The following is a 19,599-nucleotide window of genomic DNA, read 5'->3' as shown; positions in this document are numbered from 1 at the left end:
TAGTAACCAGGGGTCAGTGGAGCAGGCCAAACCCCTCGGTGTGGGGGCCAGTTAGTAACCAGGGGTCAGTGGAGCAGGCCAAACCCCTCGGTGTGGGGGCCAGTTAGTAACCAGGGGTCAGTGGAGCAGGCCAAACCCCTCGGTGTGGGGGCCAGTTAGTAACCAGGGGTCAGTGGAGCAGGCCAAACCCCTCGGTGTGGGGGCCAGTTAGTAACCAGGGGTCAGTGGAGCAGGCCAAACCCCTCGGTGTGGGGGCCAGTTAGTAACCAGGGGTCAGTGGAGCAGGCCAAACCCCTCGGTGTGGGGGCCAGTTAGTAACCAGGGGTCAGTGGAGCAGGCCAAACCCCTCGGTGTGGGGGCCAGTTAGTAACCAGGGGCCAGTGGAGCAGGCCAAACCCCTCGGTGTGGGGGCCAGTTAGTAACCAGGGGTCAGTGGAGCAGGCCAAACCCCTCGGTGTGGGGGCCAGTTAGTAACCAGGGGCCAGTGGAGCAGGCCAAACCCCTCGGTGTGGGGGCCAGTTAGTAACCAGGGGTCAGTGGAGCAGGCCAAACCCCTCGGTGTGGGGCCAGTTAGTAACCAGGGGCCAGTGGAGCAGGCCAAACCCCTCGGTGTGGGGGCCAGTTAGTAACCAGGGGTCAGTGGAGCAGGCCAAACCCCTCGGTGTGGGGGCCAGTTAGTAACCAGGGGTCAGTGGAGCAGGCCAAACCCCTCGGTGTGGGGGCCAGTTAGTAACCAGGGGTCAGTGGAGCAGGCTAAACCCCTCGGTGTGGGGGCCAGTTAGTAACCAGGGATCAGTGGAGCAGGCCAAACCCCTCGGTGTGGGGCCAGTTAGTAACCAGGGGCCAGTGGAGCAGGCCAAACCCCTCGGTGTGGGGGCCAGTTAGTAACCAGGGGTCAGTGGAGCAGGCCAAACCCCTCGGTGTGGGGGCCAGTTAGTGACCAGGGGCCAGTGGAGCAGGCCAAACCCCTCGGTGTGGGGGCCAGTTAGTGACCAGGGGTCAGTGGAGCAGGCTAAACCCCTCGGTGTGGGGGCCAGTTAGTAACCAGGGGTCAGTGGAGCAGGCCAAACCCCTCGGTGTGGGGGCCAGTTAGTAACCAGGGGTCAGTGGAGCAGGCCAAACCCCTCGGTGTGGGGGCCAGTTAGTAACCAGGGGTCAGTGGAGCAGGCCAAACCCCTCGGTGTGGGGGCCAGTTAGTAACCAGGGGCCAGTGGAGCAGGCCAAACCCCTCGGTGTGGGGGCCAGTTAGTAACCAGGGGCCAGTGGAGCAGGCCAAACCCCTCGGTGTGGGGGCCAGTTAGTAACCAGGGGTCAGTGGAGCAGGCCAAACCCCTCGGTGTGGGGGCCAGTTAGTGACCAGGGGCCAGTGGAGCAGGCTAAACCCCTCGGTGTGGGGGCCAGTTAGTAACCAGGGGTCAGTGGAGCAGGCCAAACCCCTCGGTGTGGGGGCCAGTTAGTAACCAGGGGTCAGTGGAGCAGGCCAAACCCCTCGGTGTGGGGGCCAGTTAGTAACCAGGGGTCAGTGGAGCAGGCCAAACCCCTCGGTGTGGGGGCCAGTTAGTAACCAGGGGTCAGTGGAGCAGGCCAAACCCCTCGGTGTGGGGGCCAGTTAGTAACCAGGGGTCAGTGGAGCAGGCCAAACCCCTCGGTGTGGGGGCCAGTTAGTGACCAGGGGCCAGTGGAGCAGGCCAAACCCCTCGGTGTGGGGGCCAGTTAGTAACCAGGGGCCAGTGGAGCAGGCCAAACCCCTCGGTGTGGGGGCCAGTTAGTAACCAGGGGCCAGTGGAGCAGGCCAAACCCCTCGGTGTGGGGGCCAGTTAATAACCAGGGGCCAGTGGAGCAGGCCAAACCCCTCTGTGTGGGGGCCAGTTAGTGACCAGGGGCCAGTGGAGCAGGCTAAACCCCTCGGTGTGGGGGCCAGTTAGTAACCAGGGGTCAGTGGAGCAGGCCAAACCCCTCGGTGTGGGGGCCAGTTAGTAACCAGGGGTCAGTGGAGCAGGCCAAACCCCTCGGTGTGGGGGCCAGTTAGTAACCAGGGGTCAGTGGAGCAGGCCAAACCCCTCGGTGTGGGGGCCAGTTAGTAACCAGGGGTCAGTGGAGCAGGCCAAACCCCTCGGTGTGGGGGCCAGTTAGTAACCAGGGGTCAGTGGAGCAGGCCAAACCCCTCGGTGTGGGGGCCAGTTAGTAACCAGGGGTCAGTGGAGCAGGCCAAACCCCTCGGTGTGGGGGCCAGTTAGTAACCAGGGGTCAGTGGAGCAGGCCAAACCCCTCGGTGTGGGGGCCAGTTAGTAACCAGGGGTCAGTGGAGCAGGCCAAACCCCTCGGTGTAGGGGCCAGTTAGTGACCAGGGGCCAGTGGAGCAGGCCAAACCCCTCGGTGTTGGGGCCAGTTAGTAACCAGGGGTCAGTGGAGCAGGCCAAACCCCTCGGTGTGGGGGCCAGTTAGTGACCAGGGGCCAGTGGAGCAGGCTAAACCCCTCGGTGTGGGGGCCAGTTAGTGACCAGGGGCCAGTGGAGCAGGCCAAACCCCTCGGTGTGGGGGCCAGTTAGTAACCAGGGGCCAGTGGAGCAGGCCAAACCCCTCGGTGTGGGGGCCAGTTAGTAACCAGGGGCCAGTGGAGCAGGCCAAACCCCTCGGTGTGGGGGCCAGCTAGTAACCAGGGGTCAGTGGAGCAGGCCAAACCCCTCGGTGTGGGGGCCAGTTAGTAACCAGGGGTCAGTGGAGCAGGCCAAACCCCTCTGTGTGGGGGCCAGTTAGTGACCAGGGGCCAGTGAAGCAGGCCAAACCCCTCGGTGTGCGGGCCAGTTAGTGACCAGGGGTCAGTGGAGCAGGCCAAACCCCTCGGTGTGGGGGCCAGTTAGTGACCAGGGGCCAGTGGAGCAGGCTAAACCCCTCGGTGTGGGGGCCAGTTAGTGACCAGGGGCCAGTGGAGCAGGCCAAACCCCTCGGTGTGGGGGCCAGTTAGTAACCAGGGGCCAGTGGAGCAGGCCAAACCCCTCGGTGTGGGGGCCAGTTAGTAACCAGGGGCCAGTGGAGCAGGCCAAACCCCTCGGTGTGGGGGCCAGTTAGTAACCAGGGGCCAGTGAAGCAGGCCAAACCCCTCGGTGTGGGGGCCAGTTAGTAACCAGGGGCCAGTGGAGCAGGCCAAACCCCTCGGTGTGGGGGCCAGTTAGTAACCAGGGGTCAGTGGAGCAGGCCAAACCCCTCGGTGTGGGGGCCAGTTAGTAACCAGGGGCCAGTGGAGCAGGCCAAACCCCTCGGTGTGGGGGCCAGTTAGTAACCAGGGGCCAGTGAAGCAGGCCAAACCCCTCGGTGTGGGGGCCAGTTAGTAACCAGGGGCCAGTGGAGCAGGCCAAACCCCTCGGTGTGGGGGCCAGTTAGTGACCAGGGGCCAGTGAAGCAGGCCAAACCCCTCGGTGTGGGGGCCAGTTAGTAACCAGGGGCCAGTGGAGCAGGCCAAACCCCTCGGTGTGGGGGCCAGTTAGTAACCAGGGGTCAGTGGAGACGACTGGAGGCTCAGCATCACAGGTTTGGGAAGGTCGTGTAGCCACACAGCCTCGATATTATGGAAGGTAAGAATATCACACACATTATTATTATTATTATTATTATTATTATTATTATTTATATCAACTTGCAACGTTCATGTCATTAACATAAGTATGTTATAAATGTATAAACTTAAGTAAATTAAAGTGTTTGTGATTAACAGGTTTGTGAAGTATTAAAATAACATTAAAAATATAATTTGTTTTATATATAAAATCTTTACTAAAACTCTACGACATTTGTCAGTGATAGTGATTTGTCACATATATAATTTAAACATATATAATATGTGGAATAGAGCTATATGTCAATATATGGCATTTCTGAAAGCTGTGCATTTATGATTTTACTCTATATGAGCATATTAGGATATTTCATATATGAGACATATATTATACATACATAAACATATATAATATATGGGATACATTTATATGTAAAAATATGGAATTGTTCCAATTTCTAATAGGTTTCATGTTTTTATATATTGATATTTCATACACATATTTATTATATTTCCGTATGGGTAGTGGCTGAAGCGTCTGGATTGGACAATGAACATAAATACTGTGACTTTAGATGTGAGTCTACATGGAAAAGTAAGTAATAAGAAGTACATCATTAAGAAAAAAAAAGTTATATTGCTTTAATTTTTTTTTTTAACACTTAATGTGAACTGTATTATTAACTTACCATTGTGCTATTAAATATATTTCATCAATACATTGAAAATCAGAATTTTGTCATCTTATTTGTATTAATATATTTTATGAACATAAATGTTTGCACTTCTGTGGTTTTAGACTCAGGCCTGGTTGAGCAGGACTTTTATTTTGGTCTTGGTTTATGACGTCATAAGGCTGCGCCGCGCTCGTGCATCTGCTGTGATTCAGCTGCAGAAAGGTTTGTGTTTTAAGCGTTTAAAGTGTTTAAAGCAACGCAGAATGAATGATGTATTATTAAATGTAACACTGCATTGCTTTATCTAACATGTATCAGCGCTGTGTAAGTAAAGTAACAGAATAAACTCGTGAGTAACAGAAGCAGCGGCTCTTATGAAAGATCATCTCAGTTACAGTTTGTCTGCAGACTCCAAAACTGTTATTGATGTGTTAATATAAAGATATGAAGTGTAATAACGCTTACATCAGAAATTGCATTTCTCGAGATATCAGTTGTTGCCCAAAGGCAGTTTTGAAATGGAAACAATATTTCTCTTTACTTTCAATTGAGAAAGTTGGTCAGTAAGTAATGTTTTTACTGCCAAATAAACTAAAGGTCATTAATGTTAAAATAATGCACATGTCTTATCCATGTAATGTGTTTCTTAACCAGTTTAAAGAAGACTATCTGAAACAAATCTGAAACTCTTATACATTTATTTTGTAATTGTAAATATTCTGGAAGCGGATATCTGTGGTGGTTTTTGAAATATTTTACAAAATAATTGATAACACATTAATGTTAATTCTTCTTCTTGGGAAGTTTCATATTCATAAAGATAAAGTAATGTCTATCACACCTGCATTTATTTTTTTTTATATCTTTTTATTACTTAAAATATTTTATGACTCATTGAACTCAATTTCTAGAAATAAGAAGTGTATTAAAACATCTCTCATATTGAAAAAAGTAATTAGCAAAATGTAATGTTTAAGATCTGTTGTGCGTATTCCCCAACTTCTGTTGATTAACCTTCTGTTTTTTGTTTGATGTGAAATGTCATTGTATGTTTTGTTGGAAAATTGAATAAAAAACGCTGAGGAAATTATAAATGTTTATTAATACTCATATGGCAGACCACAGCCATACAATAGTGACACACAATTAGGGACAGGCCAGGATTAGACGGATCAACGATTAGAGGAGACACATTGTGTGAGGAGAACCAGTGGAGAACGGCAGGTGTCGGAGAGAGAACAGTTTTAGCTTATAGATATATATACTGTTTATACGCTAGCTAATGATATGAACACTGTGCTCAGATCACAACACTGTCCTGATTATTATCATGTCTCAGGCAATAGCAAAGCTGGGAACGTGCTAGAAATAGAACCGAAGCCTATTTTTCACGTGACACACAAACGTGTTGGACCGAAATTAAAATTCTGGACCGAAATTAAAATTCTGGGCCGAAACCAAAAATTTAGGATGCACTTGGCCGAAAACCGAAACTGAAACTGAAAATGGCTTCTTTTAAAAACATATATATATATATATATATATATATATATATATATATATATATATATATATATATACTAGGGATGCCACAATTCTCAATATAATATTGAACCGTTCGGTACGGCATTCACGGTTCAATACGCGCCTGTGAATTGCGGTTTTTTCGGTTTCGCATTTAATTAATTATTTTTCTACAAATTCAATAATTTGCCTCTATCCCAATATACTGAACAACGCGACATACATTCACATCACATGTTAGTGGTAGAGTTATACTCACGGAACACTATAGTTATTCACAATCACGAACGTTCATTATTTGCATGCGTTTTAAAGCCTTGCCGGTTCATTCGCGTGCACGGTTTTAACATGCGCTTTTCCGAGCGCGCGCACTAAACGCTTGTCAAACACGTGATTACTGGACTAAGTCGTCTTACTGCGCTAATACTGTCAAATACACACAAGGTTAACATAAACACAGTCGGTTATGTCTAAAGTGAAAGTAAAATCGGTGGGTCTGTATATCAGATGCAGGTCTTAAATTGACAGCAGCGCAGCCTATAGTGAACATGCGGTCCTTAAAGGGACAGTTCACCTCTAAAATTATGTCATTATTTACTCACTCTAATATTGTTCCAAACCTGTATTAATTTCTCATTTTTGAGTGAACTATCCATTTAATGTTAATACAACAAAAAAAGACAAAGAGAAAATCACTTACTGCTCTTTACTGAAAAACTTTAGTACTGTAGCTTTAATATGAATCAGTGTATATTTTATAGTGAAGTCTAGTGTTTTATTTTTACATTTATTCATTCAATTTCATACTTAAACGCTGCTCAAAGCTCTGAGCTGCCAGTGTAAATCATATATATATATATATATATATATATATATATATATATATATATATATATATATATATATATATATATATTATACAATACACTAGGAATGTGTACAAGGGTTTTTTTAAAGTAAAGTTTTAAGTTTAAGTAAAGGTTTTTCCGCGCAAGCAATGGAAAGCAGCCTTTGTTCGCACGCCAGTAGTCAAGGGGATTGTCGCTTCTGGCAATGGGTAGTTCAGCTGAATACGTCTCTATTTGTTCTCATACCGCTGACATGCTTAATCTTTGATAGGCATACGCGTGATAACGGCTGGAACGTGAGTGAAACCTAAGCGCGGATGGGAGGGGCGGGTGACATTCATTTTCGGTTTATGTTTTCGGCTGTTTTTTTATTTCGGCCCAAAACCGATAATGCATTTTCGGCCGAACATTTTCGGCGGCTGAAATTTCGGTGCACCCCTACCTTTTATATATCAAAAGCTCAAGGGGAAGTTGATTTCTCAGTTCATGACCTCTTTAAAGTGTTAGAGAGGACTCGTGCTCTGCTTGAACTGAGGCGCTACAGCGATCTGTCACGGCACATGTAGGAGCGACAAAACTGCATTTATTCTTTGAATTTCCTGATAAAATGGACAGAATTGGAAAGATGATGTTGATTCTTTTTATAAGTAACAAAGCAATTTATTTGTGATTATTGGATGAGAGGCGCTACAGATCATGTTTAGTGTAGGGAAAAACACAGACCTGCAACCCTGTCTTGAGCTACGGGTGATTCATAGGGTCAAATAGAGACGCTTTTATGTTGCTATTTCTAACTGTCTGCGTTATTGTCGCGTTATCTTGACCTAAATTTAACACGAGGCATTTTATTCACACACAGTATGATTTGCAGTCGGACACCTTTTTTCCGCATCCCTGATCTGTTTTAAACAGTCAGCAGAGGCCAATGGTGAAAATAACAGCTTTTATCAGCCGCTACCAATCATTGGCCGATACATCGGTAGCTGAGTTGAATAATAATTTGAATTCTGTAGTTTTGAAAAAAAACTATCCCTCTGACTGACTCCATTACTTGTGCGATGAACTACTGAAATTATTTAGTGTGGATTTATTTTTCTTTCTGTTAATTATTCTCATCTTAAACAGGACAAACACACAGAAAAACTCCTGCTGGAGTGACTGAGATCCACATGACACACTATTATAAAGATGGCGTTTATTAAAGAGGAGAGTGAAGACATGAAGATTGAAGAAACATTCAGTTTGAAACATGAAGAAACTGAAGAACAAACAGAGAAAGAGGAGAGAGAAGAACTGAAGATTGAGGAAACTGAGGAACAAACAGAGAAAGAGGAGACTGAAGAACTGAAGATTGAAGAAACATTCAGTTTGAAACATGAAGAAACTGAGGAGCAAACAGAGAAAGAGGAGAGAGAAGAACTGAAGATTGAAGAAACTGAGGAACAAACAGAGAAAGAGGAGAGAGAAGAACTGAAGATTGAAGAAACTGAAGAACAAACAGAGAAAGAGGAGAGAGAAGAACTGAAGATTGAGGAAACTGAGGAACAAACAGAGAAAGAGGAGACTGAAGAACTGAAGATTGAAGAAACATTCAGTTTGAAACATGAAGAAACTGAGGAGCAAACAGAGAAAGAGGAGAGAGAAGAACTGAAGATTGAGGAAACTGAGGAACAAACAGGTTGGTTTCATTCTCAAATCTGAACTCAGTCATTTGATCATTATTCAAATCTCCAGCTCTACAGAAATTAAGGATATTTTTGAAGAATTTCAATAATATTTTCCCTTTAATATTTTACTAAAAATCCCCTTAAGGTGACCAGATTTCTGAAATGGAAACCGGGGACATTTCCTATTTGAGTGGTCAAAATCTCATTTGTTGTTGTCTTTTAATTAAAAAACAGGGACAATATATTTGAGTTGTTGTTGTGGTCTCCCTGTATTATTATTATTAACATTAATAATTATTATGATTTAAGTTTGATTATTAGGATTTTTGGTCTGGATTTAATACAATTCAACGCAACCGTAAAAACAAAAAAACAAAACAATGAAAACAATTAATAGAAGCCTAACCATTGTAAATAACAAGCAGTTCAAAACAATATTATAACACGACTCAACAAAAACACATTACAAAAATAAAACAACATAAATATAAATAAAACTATTCAACAAATATTTTAACATTTTATAATTGTATTTAATATTTTAATTTTCACAAGTTTATACTATATAAATTACTTTTTTTTACTTCAAATGTTTTGTTACGTTTGTGCTTGAAAAAAACTCTTACTGTCCTTCATTGGGCTAATTAAGGTTTATTTTAAGCAGAAAGGATGTGTATTCTCACATGTTTTTGTTGCAAGTACATATATATAGATCAGTGGCGAGCGGTTTTAACCCGGGTGTGCTGAGTGACATGTTGTGTCAAAAATGCACCTGTACGTTGGATGAGTTTAAAATAAACGTGTTCGCTGTCGCTCTAGTCAGTGTGTTTGCTGATCAGTTGCTTAATCTCACAGTTAAAAGTTTCCTAATATATTTGTCCATTTATTGAAAGTGGCCTACATTTACCTGTTGATTCCTTCACAAGCACACGTAAAAGCTGTTGAGTTGTTTGAGTTGAGTCTGGCGTGATGCACAGAAAGAACGTTTGCAAAATATGCTGTATTTGTGTAATTCTGCTAGGTGGCACTAATGTCACATAAACTAAATGCTTCACCTTTAAACGGTACAGCACATCGGCTGAGGACACACATCTAAATCAGAGACACCATGACAGGTGTCAATTTAAATGCGTGTCAGAAGTGTCTAAAAAAATTATATAATAAATATAGTAGCCTATTATGAAGTAAAATATCACTAGAATAAATGTAAGTAGTAAAAATATATTTATTCTTTTAAATAAGTTGAAATAATGCAATTGATGACTTTAACAAACACACAGACTACGATTAACTCGGATAGTTACAGGTCAGCTTACAGGAGGTCAGTCTTTAACAGTTAACAGTTTTCATTCAAAATAAAATGCTATGAAAATATTTTCAGTTATGACTTTTTTTCACTGGATTCAGTCTATTTAGTTTTGTATCAAACACAATGTGATTTTCAGTGATTGAGATCTGAATCAGAAAGAGCTTTATTGCCAAGTGTGCTTGCACTAGAGGTCTTCACGGAGCCCCTGAGACCCGTGGACCCGGGACTCATACGGGTTCGGGTCTGTATTTTAAATGATCAGCCGGGTCCGGGTCGGGTCCCAATCTATTACTTCGGGTCCCGGGTCTGTTTAACATGCGTGTCTAATACCCGAGTCGATCCGGACGTGCAACACTGCCGGTGTTTAGAGTCAGTCAGCACTGCTTGTGTGTTTTTTTGTAACTTGCAACTTGTAAAATTAGGATAAGAAAAGTGTGAGCCGGGAAATAAGGTTTAAAAAAAAAAGAAAGAAGAAAAAACACGAGCGATCTCTCTCTCTCTCTCTCTCTCTCTCTTGCTCGCTCGCTCGCCTCACGCTCTCTATCTCTCTCTCTCTCTCTTTGCAAGCGCACGGTAATAATAATGGTTACCTTCATGAGTGATGTGCGAAAAAAGCTAAAAAATAACGAATATCAAGAAGTTAAACCCACGGGCACCTCTTCTGTCTGGGCGTCCTTCATGCATTGGCTATTTTTTGGCTATTTTGGACAAACAGCCTACGTGTGACGCACTGTTGAAGTTTGATTTGAACTTTATATTTAAATAATATATTTCAAATCGGCTACAAAATCTCAGGTGAACTGTCACAAACGTTTTCTATGATGCTCAAATTGCGTAAGTCAAGTCAAGTCAACTTTATTTATATAGCGCTTTTAACAATACAGATTGTTTCAAAGCAGCTTTACAGTGTTAAACAGGAAAATAATGCAGCATAATTTTATTCAGCCGTCTAGCCATTCTGGAGAAAAAAAGTCATCAGTTCATTTCAATTATCATACAATGACAGTGTGGGCTTTAGATCAGTAATTAAATCAGTAATTTAGTTTATATGGTTAATTTAGTTTAATAATTAGATTTATTTCGATATTTGGTTGAAAAATTGAGTGTCCCCAACTGAGTACGCCAAGCCAGAGGCAACAGTGGCAAGGAAACCAAAACCCCATCAGGCGTAAAAAAGCTCATATTTCAGGTTGCTCCAGCCACCGTGCATGTGCAGTCTCAAGCGCGTGTCATGCTTCTATGGCAACCCGAGCTTCCGCTGTGATTGACTTTAATAATAATATGAATGAACCGTCTTATTTCTTAAAGTTTTGGTGGTCAGACTCGGCTCACAGGGATGATAGCAAATAAATAATGCTGACGTCAGCAGCCACCGAACGAGCAATCGTTATTATAGTTCAAAAAGGTAAACAGTCAAATTTATTAAGTGAGTTAACTTGGCGAAATGCAAATCTGCAAAGACGCATTTGTCATCCGTCACCGTGACATGAAGTGGACTTTTAAAGCTGAAATGATGAGTGAATTAAGCATGCTTGGGATAACAAGAGAGGAATAACATGGATTTAACTTTTTGGCAAGGATGTAATACATCAAGTCAAGTAACGTTACAAGGAAGGGAGACGACGGCTATAGGTAAGACAAAAAGTTATATTTTTCATAACTTGTTTATTGACTTGTTAATATCAGTTATTGTGGAATATGTGACAATCGGATCCAGTCGGGTCTGTGTCTTCGCGCCGGGTTCGGTTCCAGCTTTTAAATAATAGACGGGTCCAGGTCGGTTCCGGGTACTACATTTTTGGCATTTCTCGGTTCTGCACGGGTCCGGATCCAGCTTTTGAAATAATAGACGGGTCCGGGTTGGTTCCGTTAAGCACATTACGGGTCTCTTCGGGTTCGGGTATGAATTTTTGGACCCGTGAAGACCTCTAGCTCTCTTGGTGCTGAAGCTTCCAGTGCACATATACAATACAAACACAACAAGAACATAGTAATACAAATTCTAAGAATAAAAATATGAAAATAGTATAAAAAAATATAAGGTCACAGTTATGTTTAGTCAGAATAGACATTTACCGATTATGAACATATTTACAGTATTTGCTGTATCTGGCAGTAACAGCTCATTTTTCCTCTTGGGCGAGCGATTCGCTCACAGCTTACCCTGCTCATTAAATCCCTCATATGCCAGCGAACCAATGAGAACGCAGGACAGTGATGACGATACATAACAACAGAGCGGAGAAACCAAAGCTGCTGTGGGTCGGCATACCCAGAACTGAAGATTTTAAGAAAATTGCCGTTGTTTGGCAAATTAATCTATGACAGAAAGTTACATACGTATTACTAACATTTATAATGTGAGCTTTATGTTACACCTCAAACAAGGGAATTTATAGAAATGTACTTTTATATAGTAATTTGCAGCTAATATATATATATATATATTAGGGATGTACCGACACCATTTTTTTAAGGACCGAGTATGAGTACTGATATTTTTTTTCTGGTACTCGGTGATGCAGATACCTATACATTATTAATCTTTTTTTTTTCTTTTTTTTTGGTGATGTGGCAGTTTTCCAAGCACAACACAGTGAGACTAATGTGTTTATATTGCTCATGTAATTAACACTCTGTGCCTCTCGGTGCAATCTGGTTGCTGGTGTTTTCAGCATTTATAAGTTAATGGTCTCTCATTGACTTGATCATCCATTAGCTGTTCTGAGTGTTTTTTCCCCTCAAAGTAATGTTATACTCTCTGCCCCTCGGTTTTCACTGGTTACTCAGCAGTCTGAAGCCACTCGTCAACTGACGCAGGTGCAGCAAAACCCAACCTTTTAGGATGCCTAGTTCAGACACGGCTTCACTATGCCACATGGGAGCAACGTTTCCGTGGCATGTTACACCTCAGACACAGCCCCCTCAAAGACCTCATGTTACTGCTACAGTTTTCCGGCCACCTCATCGACAGTTGCCAGGAGGATCCCGTCAGCGTCCCAGCGCAACCACTAAAAAGCGCACACATAAAGCCTGAGATACTCAGGCCGGTGGGCGATCGTTTTACTATAGAACTATAGAGCTGGAGTACTGGAGGACCAACACATCAGACCCCTGGGCTTTGACGACTCTGAGCAGGGGATATACTCTACAGTTTCAATACCGGCCTCCCAGGTTTTCAAGAATTGTTCCTATGGTTGTCAGTTCATGCAATGGTTCTCTGTCAGGAAATGTGTTCACTGTTACAGAAGGGAACCATAGACAGAGTTCATACCCTCATTCAGGGAGACGGGTTCTATTCAATGTATCTTCTTGCTCCCAAGAAGGATGGTGGTTTCCGACCTATCGACCTGAAAGATGCATACTTTCACGTCACGATTGAAACACAGAAACTTTCTGTGATGAACAACAGTTTCCTGAATCAATCCTACCAGTTCAAAGTGCTACCAACTGGCTTCCTTGTGCCCCCACGAGACGGCAGGCTGAGCAAGACTCCAGACTGCTTTTGAGACGTGCAGAAGTTGTGCTTTTCCATGAACCTGAAAAAAAGAGCTGTCTGATTCCAACACAGACCATTACGTTCATAGGAATGACCCTGAATTCCCACCTAATGTCTGCCTCCCTGTCTAAGGAATGTGTGACAAACATTCTCTTTCACCCGGGTGTGTCTTTGCCGTATGAGGTGGTCCTACAACTAATAGGAATGCTAATGGCAGCTACAGTGGTGATTCCCCTGGGTTTACTCCACCTCAGACCACTCCAGTTATGGAACACTGGTTTGTTGCTAGATCCCACCAGACATTGGCATTGACTGATTGTAGTTTCTCACCGTTGCATACGTGCGTCGAGGTGGTGGAGACAGGTCGTTTCTGAAGGGAGGTGTGCCCTGTTTTCCCTCTTGTCGGGAGTTGGTCACGACAGACGCTTCCCACAGGATGGGGGACAGCATGGAGTCTGAGGGGTATTTGGACACTGACCCAGGCCACAGAACATATCAACCGGCTGGAACTGCGTGCAGTGTTCTCTCTAAAGTATTTCATGCTGGTCCTGACAGGCCTCCATGTTCTCCGTGTGGCTCTTTTTGCTTCAGAGATGACCACTCACTGTCGCTTATGGTTCGCAAGGATGGAAGTGTCCAGTCCCTTGGGCCAGGATCTCACGAATGGCCAAAATGCCTATATATGCGTTTCCACCTATCCCTCTGTTATGGGAGACATTACACAGGATTTCTAAAATGTGACATGCTGAGCATCTTCAACTTTTTTCAACGTTTACTGGACGAGTGTACATGCTGTGATTTCTGCATCTCATGTTCCAGTTGGTGGATGTCCTCTTGTATCTCGCAGTCTTGACTGCAGTTTTCTGAAGGATGCACACTGTCTGAACCTTGCTCGGAATCCTCACTTTCCTGCCAATTGTGCTTGCGTTGGTTGCTGGATGTCTTGAAGTGTTATGTGAACTCCACTGCTCAATTTAGACCATATACTGCTCAATTTTACATCAGGTGGAGGGCATTCCTCATGACTATGTTAGTATGTGTCATTGAATTCTGGATGACCGCCTTAATCACTCGGAATGCGCGAGAAAGGTGTTTGCGAGGCAGATTGCTGAGCTACTGTGGCTTATAACCCCCAGGGCTCAGCAAACGTATCCACGTGTCTTTGTTGGCATATTTTCTCAACCTACAGCAGAATTTATATGCACATTGTAGACGTGATAGAAGCGAGTGAACCTGCATTCTATTAAAAGCTGAGGTGAAATCAATAAAAAGTTCCCTTACGTAAGAGTCCTGAACATGCTTTACAATAAAATCAATTAAAGTTACTGTGTGCTTATTAAGTAATCTCTGACTTTTGTGATGGCGCTTCAGCGTTCATATATGGCGGTGCGAATGCAACCAGGAATCCCTCCAAGAACTGAGTTTGCCACCCCTGGTGTATATGATCCAGTATACATGTTATTAATGTTTTGTGTGTCAAAATGTTTTTTTTTTTTTTTTTTTGTGGCATTAAACTGGGATTAACTTTTAACTTGTATGTATTTTTTCGCCTTAGACCTGATGCCGTTGAAAGAGGAGAGTCAAGATCTGAATGAAATGGAAGAGAAAGATCAGGACAAGACACATCATGATTTCATAATTGATGTAAAATCTTTGAGTGTCTCGCAGACTGAAAAAACTACTTCAGGAAAAAGGGTTCAGAAGACAGGGACTGTCGGTAATTTCACCTGCCATCTGTGTGGGCGAAGTTTCAAAAAGCATGGATACCGTGAAGTCCACATGAGAGTTCACACTAGAAGGAAGCTTTACCCCTGCCAACAGTGTGGAGTAACTTTCAATCAAAAAGAAAACCTTAAAAAACACATGAGAACTCACACTGGAGAGAGCCTTTTCACCTGCCAACTGTGTGGAATGAGTTTCAGGCAAAAAGGAAATCTTAAAAACCATATGAGATCTCACACTGGAGAGAAGCCCTACACCTGCCAACAGTGTGGAGTAACTTTCAATCAAAAAGGAGCCCTTATCATCCATATGAGAATTCACACTGGAGAGAAGCCTTACTCCTGCCAACAGTGTGAAATGAGTTTCAGGCAAAAAGAACATCTTAATTACCACATGAAAACTCACACTGGAGAGAAGCCTTACACCTGCCAACAGTGTGGAACAACTTTCACTCAGAAAGGAACCCTTAAAATACACATGAATATTCACAATGGAAATAACCGTTTCACCTGCCCTCACTGTGGAGACAGTTTCAGTCAAGATGGAAACCTTAAAGTCCACATGAGAATTCATTCTGGGGAGAAGTAGAATAAAGGAAACATTTGTACTTTCCAAAAGTATTTATATGTACAACTGATTTAGAAGCTGTACATACGCCCATTAGTGTTTATGCAAACACAAGTGTGTCAGACTGACTTTGCGTACTAATAAGCTCATGAGATCATGTTAGATGCATAACTTGTAACAGGAAGATCTTTAAGTGATATGAAACTTGTTTATGTGTGATGAATAGTTTAGACTAGAGGTCGACCGGTTCATCGGTTTTGCCGATTAATCGGCACCGATAGTTGTTTGGTGGAACAATCGGTTATCAGCAAAAATCCTCACCGATAGTTTTCCCGTGTTGCGTCCATTGCTGGAGCGGCTGAGAAGGGTGCGCTGTCATTAGGAGCTCTGAGAAGGGTCTGTTGGCATGATATAGCAGGAGAGCGGCCTAGAGGCGAAAAAAACCTCACGTGTGTTGTTTACATTACCACGTGAGACTGCACGCTGAACGGAGAGCATGAACACTTCAGATGTTTAAAACACCAGCGAAACGGTATGAATACAGAGCACAACAGTACTTGTTGCCAAATCATTATAAAGTAATTAATTTCTTGACTAGATGCTGCATTAACAGGTAAATAACAGCAGTGTGTATGTTTGTCGACGAGGCTGAGAGGACGCTAATAGCAGTACCTCAAGCATTTAAAACAATGTGATAAAAACACATGCAAGTCCGACCCAAATGTTGCACATATAAAATTTGTGATGTGAGAAAGCAAACTGTATCGTCATGCTGCAGACAGAAACATAAACAAAGCAGAGCATTCGTTTTTTCAGTAGATAATCTCCTTCTAAAAAAGCAGACTGTTTGGATTTGTATGAAATGGTAACATAATAAGATTCCATTTGTAACATTGACTAAGGTTAATAAATGCTGTGGAAGTATTGTTCATTGTAGTATGTTAATTTCAACATTTAATTGTTTGAATTTTTTAACTGTTAACCTTGGTTAATGCACTATGAACTAACATGAATGATCAAGGTACAATTGTATTGCTCATATTAAAGGTGAACTATGTAAGATTTTTGCATTAAAATATCCAGAAACCACTAGGCCAGTGTTATATATTTTGCTCAGTTGAGTATTGAGAATATCCCAAATGTTTCCAACTATTTGTAAATCGTGAGAAATTGCTATTTTAACCAAGGAACCGGGACGTGTGAGCTATGCGTTTGAGGGAGTCGCCTGTCGATTGCGTCATATCTGCGTTACCCTCGGTTTCCGGTTTTATTTAGCAGAAACGCTTTACTCTCACTGCAGTGTAAACAAGTGTCATAGCAGCCGCAGAGCGAACGTCATAACTTCCTTTTCAATACACTCAGATATATCTAATACGATAAACAGAGTTGCGTTACCTCATACTCATGACTGGAAAAGAGGAAGTGGCGCCGGCGACCGTGTCATAATAAAAGTTGACCTATGCAATAATAACAGTCCCGCTCTTCAATCGCTCCTGCGGCCTTGCTCAGCTCCACAACACTCGGTCTTGCTCTGCTTCACTACAGTAATGTTAATAATCGCATCCATGACCATGATTTCTGCCCGAGTCCTTTACTGACTCTTTTCCTCCGGCTGTGAGCTGAAGACCACATGTCCCAAGATTCTGCGCTCAAACGTGGCGTCATCAAACTACGCCTTTGTTTAGAACAGGCGACCTCTAGTGGACGGAAAAGTTACATAGTGTAGCTTTAATACATGCTGTAAAAATGTATGCACAATGCCTATAGTTAATGTAAGCTAATACATCCTTGTTGCATAGGGACTTGCATAGTGTTACCTATGAAATGTACATGCATGTTTCTAGATTATTAGTAAAGAAACAAATTTGACCTGTAATATTTTAATGTTTAAATTATTTTCTGAAGAATTTGTTCTGTTAGAACTTCTCATTTTAATATTCATATTATATATGTTTTTAATTTAGCGCATTTTCAAAGTTCAGCACTGTTTTAATTATGTTTTTTTATCCAGTATCCATTTTAGAGTTTTACATGTTTTACATGATACAGTTTTACATGTCCATTTACAACCCAAGAAATTGTCCCTAGAATGAAATGAGCTGTTATTGCCTTATTTGGAAGCGAATAATAATGTTGAGCTCTGCTCTGATTGGCTCATTTCAGTAGCTCACACAAGTGCAGTTATTCAGCAAACACAATCGCAAACAGCACAAGCGGCTTGTGACTCGTGACATAACACAGACCGACTGAATGACACTTTAAGCAGAAAATCTCAAATGGAGATTGCTGAAATGCAGCTTACTTGTCTATTGCTGTTTTCAGATCTTACACGCACGAGAGAGAGAGAGAACGTGCACATGGTTGCCAGATTGCACATTTTAAGTTAAACACCGTATATAATACGTATTCTTTTAAAAGAAAAGCCCTGATTGGGGATTTAAATGACTAAAATCTGGCAACCACAATCATGAACGCTTTAAAGCTCCTCTTCCAATTACCAACTGTGTTCAACTGTGCCAAAGTAAATACAGTTTTCCATTCTAGAGCACCTTTAACCAACTGTAATCCCCTGACTACAAGTCATTTATAAATGTTTATCGACTTGAAAACAAATAAATTACTCTTCTTTAAAACACTTGCATGCATGCAGTTGTGTAATGTAGTGAAGAAATAATACTTTATGACTATTTTTGGAGAGAATCTGTACTTGTGTTTTTATATTTCTGTCAACTTTTACTCTGATACATTTCCCCAAAGCATATTCGTTACTTAAAACAAAATACATTTGAAACAGACTGCAAAAATTTTTTTGCAAACAACTGCACGCACAACAGCGGTAGATTTTATTTTCCGGGTTGCGTCCGTTGCTATAGCGGCTGAAACGTGGCTCAACACACACACAATACACAGACACAATACACAAATGGGCCATTTTCACTGTTGCACAGTGGTTTCCTGTCTGCATGAGTGAATTGGGTCTGTAGCTCCATAAAGCTCTATTTTCTATCTTTCCTAGCCTGTTCACTAGCCTGTTAACCTGCCATCCATGCTTACAGTCTTTTTTTTTCTGCCGTGCGATCGCGTTGAGTCCATAAAACACAGTGTTTGTTGACTGATCCAACTCACCACATTTGAGTCATGTCATCTTCCCCTGTTATTGTCACATGCACTGCCTAGCATAGCCAACTCTGTCAGCGGCGAGGGCTTCACAAGCCCATGCAGTAGAGCAACTGGGTGACTGTGAGATGGCATAGTCACGGGACAAAACACTGTTCTGTTCAAAACATGGTTGAACATCATGTTCCTCCCAGCTCAGTGACGCACCCACTGAGAATCCTGTTGAAAGTGCCCTAGTGACTGGTGATTATATTACACGGAACGTAAAAATAGAGACACCAGCCGTCCATAGTCAGATGTTTGCCAGGAGCCGAACGCTTAGACAAAGCAAATTCAAAAGTGCTGGCTAATGCTAATCGTAAATTATTATTATTATTCACATCGGCACTACTGATGTTTGGAGATCACTAAAATTAACATTTAAAGAAGTGTGTAAATGAGCAAGTATGATGTCAGACTCATAAATTTGCTCTGGCCTGCTTCCTGTTCGCCGGAGTGATGAAATACTTATCAGACTCTCCTCACTCAATGGCTGGTTGTTGAAATGGTGTCCGCAGAATAACAGGGTTCATAGACAATTGGAAAAGTTTTTGGGGCAGACCTGAAATAATATATTATATTTTAATATGCAAATGACACATTTCTGAGCGTGACTTAAAGAGAATGACACATTTAATATTTGAAAAATTATTTTATTTACAACACGGAAATGCCTGGAACTATCGGACTATCACAAGCTGAAATAGACAAACTTGTGTTTGTTAGCGATCAAGGCGCTAATATAAAGGCTGCTCTCAGCAGCTGGAAACACAGAAGCTGTAATGCACACGTTCTCAACACTGTGCTGAAACACACTTTCAAGAAGGGAATTGATGAGGAGGAGGAAGATTCGTTACAGCCCGTGAGAGAATGTATTAATCAGTGTAAGTCACTGACGACATATTTTAAGCATTCTGGTTTGCAGCTCCACCTGACACGCACCCTCAAACAGGAATGTGAGACTCGCTGGAACACTTAGCTCGCTATGGTTGAATCAGTACTCGGTTCTTTCGATGATGTGCAAAGACTTCTTATGGCAAGAGGGGAAATACACAAAATGAGTCACATCTCAAAAGA

General features: G+C 42.7%; 1 protein-coding gene across 1 annotated transcript; it reads left to right on the top strand.

Moving 5' to 3' along the window:
* Positions 1–4,390: 4,390 nt before the first annotated feature.
* On the top strand, positions 4,391–17,995 carry LOC307126476 (uncharacterized protein). The gene is made up of 3 exons (XM_079816993.1): positions 4,391–4,452; positions 7,728–8,280; positions 14,633–17,995. Exons 2-3 carry the CDS (start codon positions 7,791–7,793, stop codon positions 15,385–15,387), a joined length of 1,245 nt encoding a protein of 414 aa, XP_079673119.1. The 5' UTR covers positions 4,391–4,452; positions 7,728–7,790; the 3' UTR covers positions 15,388–17,995.
* Positions 17,996–19,599: the final 1,604 nt, after the last annotated feature.

Source organism: Gobio gobio (assembly GCF_949357685.1).
Source record: "Gobio gobio genome assembly, chromosome: 5".
NCBI classification, from domain to species: Eukaryota; Metazoa; Chordata; class Actinopteri; order Cypriniformes; family Gobionidae; genus Gobio; species Gobio gobio.
The sequence above is the reverse complement of the archived record's forward strand: the minus strand, read 5'-3'. Positions and strand labels throughout refer to the sequence as shown.

What these genes read in the sequence shown, in the direction of transcription:
- LOC307126476 (XM_079816993.1), top strand. Translation starts at nt 7,791, where the DNA reads ATGGCGTTTATTAAAGAGGAGAGTGAAGACATGAAGATTGAAGAAACA. An exon ending in GGAAACTGAGGAACAAACAG is followed by an intron (nt 8,281 to 14,632) that starts GTTGGTTTCATT and finishes TTTTCGCCTTAG; the next exon opens with ACCTGATGCCGTTGAAAGAG.